The sequence below is a fragment of the Crocuta crocuta genome, unplaced genomic scaffold, assembly GCF_008692635.1.
Source record: "Crocuta crocuta isolate KB4526 unplaced genomic scaffold, BGI_CrCroc_1.0 scaffold225, whole genome shotgun sequence".
Classification (NCBI taxonomy): Eukaryota; Metazoa; Chordata; class Mammalia; order Carnivora; family Hyaenidae; genus Crocuta; species Crocuta crocuta.
In genome coordinates, this window is record NW_027530408.1 from 1144035 (window position 1) to 1156314 (window position 12280).

Below are 12280 nucleotides of genomic sequence, written 5' to 3' on the forward strand. Positions count from 1 at the left end.
ATCAAATACCACAATTACGCCTATCTTTTTACATTCTGTGTATGGCTTACATATATCTCTTTTCCCATATTAACGTGTATTTTTACCTGTAACATAAATACATTTACTAGATACTTGTTGTATTGGTGCATAGAGGTGCCTGAGTGCTTACATTCAGACCATGGGTCTTCCTCTGTGAGTGTGTGTTGATCTCTCTCTCTCTTTACTGACTCCTCCACAGCACACTCACGAAATGGTATTCACGAGTCGTGTTCCAGATGCCTCATCAGGAGATTGTGGATAGCCTAAAGCTGTGCCTGGTGGGCTCCTTAAAAAAGTTTTATGAGGTAAGGGGAACAGAAATTCTAAAGTTTCAGGGTTTTTAAGGACTGCCTATCTGACCACTTTAAGAGGAAGTCTGATTTAGTGGGAGGGATCCCATATTGGAGGTGAATCTCCTAAACAGACTGAAAAGTTAATCATTGCTGAACAGGCAGCTCAAAGGGACTGCTTTCAGGCTTCTACTTGTACAGAACAGCTTAAAGAGATAAATGCTTTGATTTTGTTTGGTAAGTAATGATTATTTCTCAGGTTGTCAGCCTGATGCCTATAGACATAATCTTCATGCCCTTATCAGGGAAGTGGGGGGTAAATTTCAGCAATTAAAGCTTATGAATTTACTCAGCTTTTTATGGCTATTATTAGGCACTTTTCATTTTGGTTCAAGACAAATGCCTCCCTGTAATCACCCCTAGGACTCCCAGGAATGCTAACCATGGAGAATTGCTGTCATTAAACTGATATTGGGTCTGGCACAATGAGCAAGCAAAATACTGGGTTTTGCCCTGGCCAGTACATCAAAGGAAGTGTTGATAAGTCGTTTTCATTTCTTAGGGTCAGAGCCCTTTGCATGGAGATTAACAGCAAGAAATTTAATAATTTCATATAATTAAAGTCAGTCACTAGAACTCCACCTTGTTTCTTTTCAAATTAATGTTTCCCACACTGTCTTTAAGTAGTTTGATGGTTTTCAGTGTTAGAGATAAGGTTAAAAAAAAGAAGTTGAATTTTGTCTCTAAGGAGACCTATATGATATACTACTTTGTCACCAAGTTCTAACACCTTCCTTTTATTTTATTTTTTTTAATTTATATTCAAGTTAGTTAACATACAATGTAGTCTTGGCTTTAGGAGTAGAACTCCGTGATTTCATCTCTTACATACGACACCCAGTGCTCTTCCCCAAAAGTGCCCTCCTTAATCCTTGTCACCCATTTAAGCTCTTCCCCATCCCCTCCAGCAATCCTCAGTTTGTTCTCTGTACTTAAGAGTCTCTTGTGGTTTATCTCCCTCTCTGTTTCTATTTTATTTTTCCTTCACTTTCCCTATGTTCATCTGTTGAGTTTCTCAAATTCCAAATGAGTGAAATCATATGATATCTGTCTTTCTCTGACTTATTTCACTTAGCTTAATACCCTCCAGTTCCAGCCATGTTGTGCAGATGGCAAGATTTCAGCCTTTTAATCTCTCAGTAATATTCCGTTGAATATATATATACCACATCCTCTTAATCCATTCATTAGTCGACAAACATTTGAGTTCTTTCCATAATTTGGCTATTGTTGATAGTGCTGCTATAAACTTCAGGGTGCATGTGTGCCTTTGAATCAGCACTCCTGTATACTTCAGATAAATTCCTAGTAGTGCAACCCTAGCAGGGTCGTAGGGTAGTTCTGTTTTTCATTTTTTGAGGAACCTCCATACTGTTTTCCAGAGTGGCTGCACCAGTTTGCTTGCACTCCCACCAGAGTGCAAAAGGGCTCCTCTTTCTCCACATCCTCAACAACAGATGTTGTTAATTTTAGCCATTCTGACAGGTGTGAGGTGGTATATCTCATTATGTTTTTTTTTTTTATTTTTATTTATTTCTAGGAGAGAGAGAGAGACAGCGTGAGCAGGGGAGGGTCAGAGAGAGAGGGAGATACAGACTCTGAAATAGGCTCCAGGCTCTGAGCTGGCAGTCAGCACAGAGCCCGACGCGGGGCTCGAACCCACAAACCGCGAGATCATGACCTAAGCGAAAGTCTGACGCTTAACCGACTAAGCCACCCAGGCGCCCCTCATTATGGTTTTGATTGGTATTTCCCTGATGATGAGTGATGTTGAGCATCTTTTCATGTGTCTGTTTGCCATCTGGATGTCTTTTTTGGAAAAGCATCTATTCATGTCTTCTGTCCATTTCTTTACTGGATTATTTTTTTTTTGGGTGTTGAGTTTGGTAAATTCTTTATCAGTTTTGGATATTAATGCTTTATCTGATATGTCATTTGCAAATATCTTCTCCCATTCTTTTGGTTGTCTTTTAGTTTTGTTGATTGTTTCCTGTGCAGAAGCTTTTAATCTTGACGAGGTCCAAATAGTTCCTAGTTGCTATTATTTCCCTTGCCTCCAAGGACATGTCCAATAATAAGTTGCTGTGGCCTAGATCAGAGAGGTTGCTGCCTGTGTTCTCCTGTAGGATTTTGATGTTTTCCTGTCTCACATTTAGGTCTTTCATCCATTTTGAATTTATTTTTGTGTATGGTGTAAGAAAGAGGTCCAGTTTCATTGTTCTACATGTTGCTGTCCAGTTCTCCCAGCATCATTTGTTAAAGAGACTTTTCCCCATTGGATATTCTTTCCTGCTTTGTCAAGGATTATTTGGCCATTTATTTGTGGGTCCATTTCTGGGAACTCTGTTTTATTCCATTGGTCTATGTGTCTGTTTTTGTGCCAATATCATACTGTTTTGATGATTACAGCTTTGTAATAGAGGTTAAAGTCTGGGATTGTGATGCCTCCAGCTTTGGTTTTCTTTTTCAACATTACTTTGGCTATTTCATGGTTCCATACAAATTTTAGGATTCTTTGTTCTATCTCTGTGCAGAATGCTTGTGTTATTTTGATAGGAATTACACTGAATGTATAGATTGCTTTGGGATAATATTGACATTTTAACAACATTTGTCCTTCCAATCCATGAACATGGAATGTTTTACCATTTCTTTGTCTTCTTCATTTTCTTTCATAAGCTTTCTATAGTTATCAGTGTACAGGTCTTTTACCTCTTTGCCTATGTTTATTCATAGGTGTTTTATGGGTTTTGGTACAATTATAGATGGGATTGATTCCTTGATATCTCTTTCTGTTGTTTCATTATTGGCGAATAGAAATGCAACTGATTTCTGTACATGGATTTTATGTCCCATGACTTTGCTGAATTCATGAATCAGCTCTAGCATTTTTTTGGTGGAATCTTTTAGGTTTTCCATGTAGAGTGTCATTGTCATGTCATCTGCAGAGAGTGAAAGTTTGACTTCTTTGCCTTTGATTTCATTTTGTTGTCTGATTGCTAAAGCTAGGATTTCCAACACTGTGTAGAACAACAATGGTGAGAGTGGACACCCCTGTTGTATTCCTGACCAGAGGGGGAAAGCTCTCAGTTTTTCCCCAATGAGGATGATATTAGCTGTGGGCTTTCAGATATGACTTTTATGATGTTAAGGTCTGTTCCTTCTATCCCAGCTTTCTTGAGGATTTTTATCAAAAAAGGATGCTGTACTTTGTCAAATGTTTTCTCTGCATCTGTTGACAAGATTATATGGTTCTTACCCTTTCTTCTATTAATGTGATGTATCACGTTGATTGATTTGTGAATATTGCACCAGCCCTGTGACCAGGAATGAATCCTACTTGATCATGGTGAATAATAATTTTAATGTACTGTTGAACTCGATTTGCTAATATCTTGAGAATTTTTGAATCTAGGTTCATCAGGGATATTGGCATGTAATTCTCCTTTTTAGTGGGGTCTTTGGTTTTGGAATCAAAGTAGTGCTGGTTTTATAGAGTGAGTTTGGGAGCTTTCCTTTCATTTCTGTTTTTTAGAATAGTGTGAGAAGGATAGGTAGTAACTCTGCTTTAAATGTCTGGTAGAGGGGTGCCTGGGTGGCTCAGTTGGTTAAGCGCCAACTTCGGCTTAGGCCATGATCTCCGGTTCGTGAGTTCAAGCCCCACGTCGGGCTCTGTGCTGACAGCTCAGAGCCTGGAGCCTGCTTTGGATTCTGTGTCCCACTCTCTCTTTGCCCCTCCCCTGTTCATGCTCTGTTTCTCTCTCACACAAAAATAAACAAAAAAAAATTAAAAAATAAATAAAATGTCTGGTAGAATTTCCCTGGGAAGCCATCTTGGGAGATTTTTTGATAAAGGATTCAAATTCTTTGCTGCCTGTGGGTCTGTTCAAATTTTCTATTTCTCCTATTTGAGTTTTGGTGTAGTGTGTGTGTGTCTAGAAATTTCTCCATTTCTTCCAGATTGTCCAGTTTGTTGGCATATAATTTTTATAGTATTCTCTTAAAATTGATTGTATTTCTGTGGCGTTGGTTGTGATCTCTCTCTTTCATTTGTGATTTTATCTGTTTGGGTCCTCCTCTTTTTGAGAAGTCTGGGGTTATCAGTTTTGTTTATTTTTTCAAAAACCCAGCTCTTCGTTTCATTGATTTGTTCTACTTTCTTTTAATTTTTGTTTTTTGTTTCTTTTGGATTCTATATCACTTATTTCTGCTCTAATCTCTGTTACTTTATTATTTCCCTTTTCCTGCTGGTTTTGAGCTTTATTTGCTGCTCCTTTTCTAGCTTTATTATGGTGCAAGGTTAGGTTGTATGTTTGGAACCTTTCTTGCTTCTTGAGATAGGCCTAAATCACCTTGTATTTTCCTTTTAGGACTGCCTTTGCTGCATCTCAAAGGATTTGGACTGTCGTGTTTTCATTTTCATTTGCTTCCATTTATTTTTTAGTGTCGTCTTTAAGTTTCTGGTAAACCCATTCATTCTTTAATAGAATGTTCTTTAACCTTCATGTATTTTGGGGGCTTTTCAAATTTTTCTTGTGGTTGATTTCAAATTTCATAGTGATGTGATCTGAAAATATGTATGGTATGATCTCAGTCTTTGTGTACCTGTTGAGGGCTGTGTGATGACCCAAAATGTGATCTATTTAAAGAATGTTCCATGTGCACACAAGAAGAATATGTATTCTGCTGCTTTAGGGTAATGTGTTCTGAATATATCTGTAAAGGCTATCTGGTTTAGTGTGTCATTTGGAGCTGTTGGTTCCTTATCGATTTTCTGCCTAGATGACCTGTCCGTTGCTGTTAGTGGAGTATTAAAAGTCTGCTACAATTATGGTATTATTATCAATAAGTTTGTTTATGTTTGTGAATAATTGATTTATATATTTGAGTGTCTCATGTTGGGGCCATAAATATTTACAAATGTTAGCTCTTCTTGATGGATAGATCCCTTAATTATGATATAATGCCCTTCTTCATCTTTTGTTACAGTCTTTAAAATCTAGCTTGTCTGATGTAAGGATGGCTACTCCGGATTTCTTTTGATGTGCATTAGCATGATAGATGGTTCTCCATCGCCTCACTTTCAATCTGCAGGTGTCCTCAGGTCTAAAATGAGTCTCTTAGGGCTGCTTGGGTGGTTCAGTCAGTTAAGCATCCGACTTCGGCTCAGATCATGATCTTGCAGTCTGTGAGTTCAAGCCCTACATTGGGCTCTCTGCTGACAGCTCAGAGCTTGGAGCCTGCTTCCGATTTTGTGTTTCCCTCTCTCTCTGCCCCTCCCCAGCACGCACAGCTTTCTTGCACTCACTCGCTCTTGCTCTCTCAGAAATAAATAAATAAAACAAAATGATTTTCTCATAGGTAGCATATAGATGGATCTTGTCTTTTTATCCATTCTGATACTGTGTCTTCTGATTGGGGCATTTAGTCCATTGACATTCAGAGTCATAATTGTGAAAGATATTAATTTAGTGCCATTCTGTTATCTGTAGATTTCATGTTTGTTGTGATGGTCTCTCGTCCTTTGTAGTCTTTGCTGCTTTCCACTCACAGAGTCCCCATAGGATCTCTTGTAAGGCTGGTTTAGTGGTCACGAACTCCTTTAGTTTTTGTTTGTCTGGGAAGGTGTGTCTTTCTCCTTCTATTCTGAATGACACAGCTTTGCTGGATAAAGGATTTTTGGCTGCATATTTTTCTTATTCAGCACATTGAATATTTCCTGCCACTCCCTTCTGGCCTGCAAGTTTCAGTGGACAGTTCTGCTACTAACGTTATGTGTCTACCCTTGTAGGCCAAGGACCTTTTGTCCCTTTCGGAATTCTCTTTTTATCTTTATGTTTTGCCAGTTTTATTATGATACGTCATGGTGTTGACCTGTCGTTGTTTTTTTTAATGTTTTTTATTTATTTTTGAGAGACAGAGACAGAGCACAAGTGGGGAAGGGGCAGAGGGAGAAGGAGACACAGAATCTGCCTGCCCCTCCTCTGCTCATGTGCATGTGCTCTCTTACTCTCTCTCTCAGAACGAATAAACACTTTTAAAAAATTAGTTGGGCATAGATGTTTATTTCATAGTTTATTTCTAACTCTAAATTCTGTTGGTCTAAATGTCATTCTTGTCAGTACAAGACTGTTCTGATTACTGTTTATTTTTATTTCTTATTTTTTATAATGTTGATAGTTTTTATTTTTTTAATGTTTATTTTTATTTTTGAGAGAGAGAGAGAGTATAAGCAGTGGAGAGGCAGAGAGAGAGAGAGGGAGACACAGAATCCAAAGCAGGCTCCAGGCTTTGAGCTGTCAGCACAGAGCCTGATGCAGGGCTCAAACTTGTTTACTAACCGTGAGATCGTGACTTGAGCCAAAGTCAGACACTTAACTGACTGAGCCACCCAGGCGCCCTTGTCTTTTATTTTTTAGGTAGTTTTGAAATTGGAAAGTGTGAGTCTTCCAGGTTTTCATTTTTCAATATTGTTTTAACTGTTCAGGCCCCTTAGAATTTCATATGAAATTTCCACTTTTTAAACAAAAAAACATTGGAATTTTGATAGGGATTGCACTGAATTTATAGATTGCTTTGAAAGTATTGCCATCTTAGTAGTATATAGTCTTATATGGACATAGAATACTTTTCCGTTAATTTAGGTCTTCCTTTTTTTCAGCAACATTGTATAGTTTCCATGTACAAGTATTTCACCTCCCTTGTTAAATTTATACCTAGAAATTTTATTCTTTTGGATATTATTATAAATGTAATTTGTTTCCTTTTTAAGTTTATTTATCTTGAGAGAGACAGAGACGGTCTGAGTAGGGAGGGGGCAGAGAGGGAGAGAGAGAGACTCCCAAGCAAGCTCTGCACTGCCGGCATAGAGCCCAGTGCAGGCTTGAACTCCTGAAACCACAAGATCATGACCTGAGCTGAACCAAGAGTCAGATGCTTAACTGACTGAGTCACCCAGGTCCCCAAACTTACCATTTTTTTTTTTTTAATTTATTAGGTTTAGGACTTACTGTTTTTGAAAAATCATTCTTGAGATTTTCTATTTATAGAATCAGGTCAACTCCAAATAGAGATAGTCATACTTCTTTCTTTCCAGTTTGGATTCCTTTTATTTCTTTTTCTTGTACAGTTGCTGTGGTTAGAATTTCCAGTACAACATTGAATAGTAGTGGTGAAAACAAGCGTCCTGTTTTATTCTTGATCTTAGTAGGTAATAATTTTAAGTCTTTCTATATTGAGTATATGTTAACTGCAAGTTTTCCATAACCTTGTTTTATCATGGTAAGGAAGTTTCCTTCTGTTCCTAATTTGATGAGTATTTTTATGTTGAAAGTGTGCTGGGTTTTAGCAAATGCTTTTTCTGCATATTAATTTTTAACAACCTTGTTCAGACTAATACCACGTTGATTTCAGTAATACATAAAAACTTTGTTCTCATATAATTCTATTCTTGTCCTCTTTTTGTGTGCTTATTCTATATTAACGTTCTTCAGAGAAACAGAATCAGTAGAGTGTGTGTGTGTGTGTGTGTGTGTGTATAGAAAGAGATTTGTTTACATTAAGGCTCACATCACTTATTTAAAATACTGGTTTAGGGGCACCTGGGTGGCTCAGTCAGTTGAGCGTCCGACTTCGGCTCAGGTCATGATCTCACGGTTCGTGGGTTTGAGCCCTGCGTCGGGCTCTGTGCTGACAGCTGGCTCAGAGCCTGAAGCCTGTTTCGGAGTCTGTATCTTCCTCTCTCTCTCACCCTCCCCTGCTCATGCTGTCTCTCTCTCAGAAATAAAACATTAAAAAAAATTTTTAAAAATAAAATAAAATACTGGTTTAAAGTCCTTGTCCAGGGGTGCCTGGGTGGCCCAGTCGGTTAAGCGTCTGACTTCGGCTCTCGTCATGATCTCACGGTTCGTGGGTTTGAACCCTGCATCGGGCTCTGTGCTGACAGTTAGCTTGGAGCCTGGAGCCTGTTTCAGATTCTGTATCTCCCTCTCTCTCTGACCCTCCCCTGCTCACGCTGTTTCTCTCTCTTTTTTTCAGAAATTAAAAAAAATAATAAATAAAATCCTTGTCCAGTAATACCATCTGGGTTTATCCCAGGCAGTTTATATTGACTATTATTTTTTCATGTGAATGGGCCATATTTTAATGTTTCTTGGCAGAGCTGGAGTCTCCTGAGGTTTCTCTTCTTGTCTTATAGATGATTGTCTTCATCCTGTGTGTATCTGTGTCCTGATATTCTTGGATTTTTTTTTTTTAGTTTATTTATTTAAAAAAATTTTTTTTAATGTTTTATTTATTTTTGAAAGAGAGATAGAGACAACATGAGCAAGGGAGGGTCAGAGAGAGCGGGAGACACAGAATCCAAAGACAGGCTCCAGGCTCAGAGCTGGCTGTCAGCACAGAGCCCAACGTGGGGCTCGAACCCACGAACCGTGAGATCATGACCTGAGCTGAAGTCGGACATGCAACCGACTGAGCCACCCAGGTACCCCTATTTATTTATTTTGAGAGAGCACATGTGTGCATAAGTGGGGGAGGGACGGAGAGAGAAGGAAAGAAAATCCCAAGCAGGCTCTGCTCTGTCAGTACAGAGCCCCATGCAAGGGTCAGTCCCACAAACCATGAGATCATGACATGAGCCGAAATCAAGAGTCAGACGCTTCAGCAACTGAGCCACCCAGATGCCCCCTAATATCCTACCTATTTTTATAAAGACACTAGTCATATTTGATTAGAGCCTGCTCCAGTGACCTCATTTAAACTTAATAACCACTTTAAAAGCTCAGACTCCAAATACAGCCCCATTCTGGGGTAATAGGGGTTAGTAGGGAAACAACTCCATGCATAAAAATGGGTAGTTTTTTTTTTCCTAAACAGTAGTTTAGACTTAATCAATGCAGTAAAAAATCAACTGAAAGATGGGACACCTGGATCGCTCAGTTGGTTAAGCATTTGACTTTGGCTCAGGTCCTGATCTCACAGTTGCTGAGTTCAGGCCCCATATAGGGCTCTCTACTGTCAGTGCAATGCCCATCTCAGATCCTCTGTCTTCCTTTCTTTCCGCCTCTCACCACTTTGTGCGCACATGCACATGAACGCTCTCTCTTCTCTCTCTCTCTCTCTCAAAAACATTAAAAAAAATTTTTTTTATGTTTTATTTATTTCTGAGAGAGACAGCGTGAGCAGGGGAGGGTCAGAGAGAGAGAGATACAGAATCTGAAACAGGCTCCAGGCTCTGAGCTATCTGTCAGCACAGAGCCTGACGCAGGGCTCAAACCCACGAATTGTGAGATTATGACCTGAAGCCAAAGTCGGACACTTAACCGACTGAGCCACCCAGGCGCCCCAAAATAAACATTTTTAAAAAGTCAACTGAAAGATAAGAAAAATATCAAACTGAAACACCGAGATACAGAGACATGGGAGAGATAGGGTTAAAATATAATACATGCACAAATGGCCCAGAAGGAAGTTAAAGAGGGTATAGAACAGAAGAAACACGTGAAAAAACAATGATAATGAATATTCCAAACATTATGATAGAAAATAACAAATCACAAATACAAAGATACCCAAAAAATCTCAAGTAGGATGTATAAAAACAAAAGTACACTTAGGCACATTATAATAAAACTCTTTTTTTTTTTTTTTTTCTAATTTCTGAGAGAGAGAAAGAATGTGAGCAGGGGAGGGCCAGAGAGAGAGGGAGATACAGAATCTGAAACAGCTCCAGCCTCTGAGCTGGCTGTCAGCACAGAGCCCGACATGAGGCTCAAACCCACGAACCGCGGGATCATGACCTGAGCCGAAGTCAGATGCTTAACCTGACTAAGCCACCCAGGCACCCCAGTAAAACTCTTGAAAGACAAATACACAGACATACATACACATACTTGTTAAGAACAGTGAAAAGAAAACAAAAGAAAGGTTACCTTAAAAGAACAACAAATGGACTAAAAGCTAACTTGTGCAAAGAAAAAGTGCTAGCCCCAAGATAATAAAATAATAGCTATGTAGTGCTTAAAGAAAATAACTGCCAGGGGGGCGCCTGGGTGGCTTAGTCGGTTAAGCGTCCGACTTTCACTTAGGTCATGATCTCACGGTTCGTGGGTTCGAGCCCCGCGTCGGGCTCTGTGCTGACTGCCAGCTCAGAGCCTGGAGCCTGTTTCAGAGTCTGTGACTCCCTCTCTCTCTGACCCTCCCCTGCTCACGCTGTCTCTCTCTCTCTCCTAGAAGTAAATAAAACATTAAAAAAATTTAAAAAAAAAAAAAGAAAATAACTGCCAGGGGCTCCTGGCTGGCTCAGTTGGTTGAGCCTCTGACTTTGGGTCAGGTCATGATCTCACAGTTCATGGGTTCGGGCCCTGCATCAGGCTCTGTGCTGACAGCCCAGAGCCTGGAGCCTGCTTCAGATTCCGTGTCTTGCCTCTTTCTCTGCCCCTCCCCTGCTCATGCTCTGTCTCTGTCTCTCAAAGATAAATAAACTTTAAAAAAATAATTAAAAGAAGAAAAATACTAAAAGGATTCTTTCATGTGGAAATAACACTAGACAGTAACTTGTGTCCACATGAAAAAATCATTAGCACCAGAAGTGATAAACCATACAGATAAATACAAAAGAGAGGAAAAATGTATTTTTGTTACTTTTTTTCTACTCCAATTTTAAGAGACAGTTGCATAAAGCAAAAAATGTGAGTGGATGTGCATACAGTGTATTACGATAATACTTTGACAAACACACAAAGGAGAGAGGAGGGAATGGAGTCATACAAGCAGAGTTTTTTGTTTGTTTTTTTCAAGCAAAGTTTTTTAATATTTCTGGAATTAATTTTATATTAGTCAACCAAATGATACTTTTTTGAGTGAATATGTTTATTGTAATCTCCAGAGAAAACTCTATGAAAAGAACTGAAAAATATAACAAAAGAGATTAAAGTGGGAACTAGAAAATATCTGTTTAATAGGAAATATAAGGCAGTTGAACAGAGGGAAGATATAAAGCATGTAGAAAAATCTAAAGCATGTGGAAAACAGTGAAATGGCACATGTAGATCTTTCCTTATTAGTAACTACCTTAATTGTAAAGAAACATTCCATTCAAAAAATAGAAATTAGAGAAAAAAATTAGAAAATGGAGTAAGTGAAAATGCATGTTAATGCTTTCTGCAAGAGACACATTTTAGTTTCCTTTTTTTTTTTTTTTAATGTTTTATTTATTTCTAGGAGAGAGAGAGAGACAGCGTGAGCAGGGGAGGGTCAGAGAGAGAGGGAGTCACAGACTGAAACAGGCTCCAGGCTCTGAGCTGGCAGTCAGCACAGAGCCCGATGCGGGGCTCGAACCCACAAACCGCGAGATCATGACCTAAGCGAAAGTCGGACGCTTAACCGACTAAGCCACCCAGGCGCCCCACGAGACACATTTTAGTTTCAAAGTCACAGTGGATTAAAAGTAAAAGGATAAAACAAGAATATATACCATATAAATAGTAACCAAAAGAGAGATGGAGTGGCTGTACTGACACCAGGCTGAACTAGACTTTAAGATAACGGTTGTTAATAAAGACATGGGAGGATGTTTTATAATGGTAAATCTATGAGGAAGACCTCTCTCTTTGTCCCTTTTCTCCTCATACCCACTTTCTCTCAAAAGTAAATATTTAAAAATAAACATTAAGGGTTGCCTGGGTGTCTCAGTTAGTTAAGAGTCCTGCTTCAGCTCAGGTCATGATCTCGTGGTTTGTGAGTTCGAGCCCTGCATCAGGCTCTGTGCTGACAGCTCAGAGCATGGAGCCTACTTCAGAGTCTGTGTCTCCTCCTCTCTCTGCCCGTCCCATGCTCATGCTCTGTCAGTAATAAATAAACACTAAAAAATAAAATAAAATAAGCATTAAAACAACAACAACAGGGGA

At 39.0% G+C, this 12280-nt stretch overlaps 1 protein-coding gene across 2 annotated transcripts in view; it reads left to right on the forward strand.

The window, feature by feature from the left end:
- Window positions 1-12280, forward strand: part of PIWIL2 (piwi like RNA-mediated gene silencing 2) — a 69578-nt gene that overhangs the window by 35805 nt on the left and 21493 nt on the right. For both annotated transcript variants that reach the window (XM_077766605.1, XM_077766604.1), the window contains one exon: window positions 221-326. In XM_077766605.1, the coding sequence (XP_077622731.1) occupies window positions 221-326 (106 nt within the window). The remainder of the gene's footprint in view (window positions 1-220; window positions 327-12280) is intronic.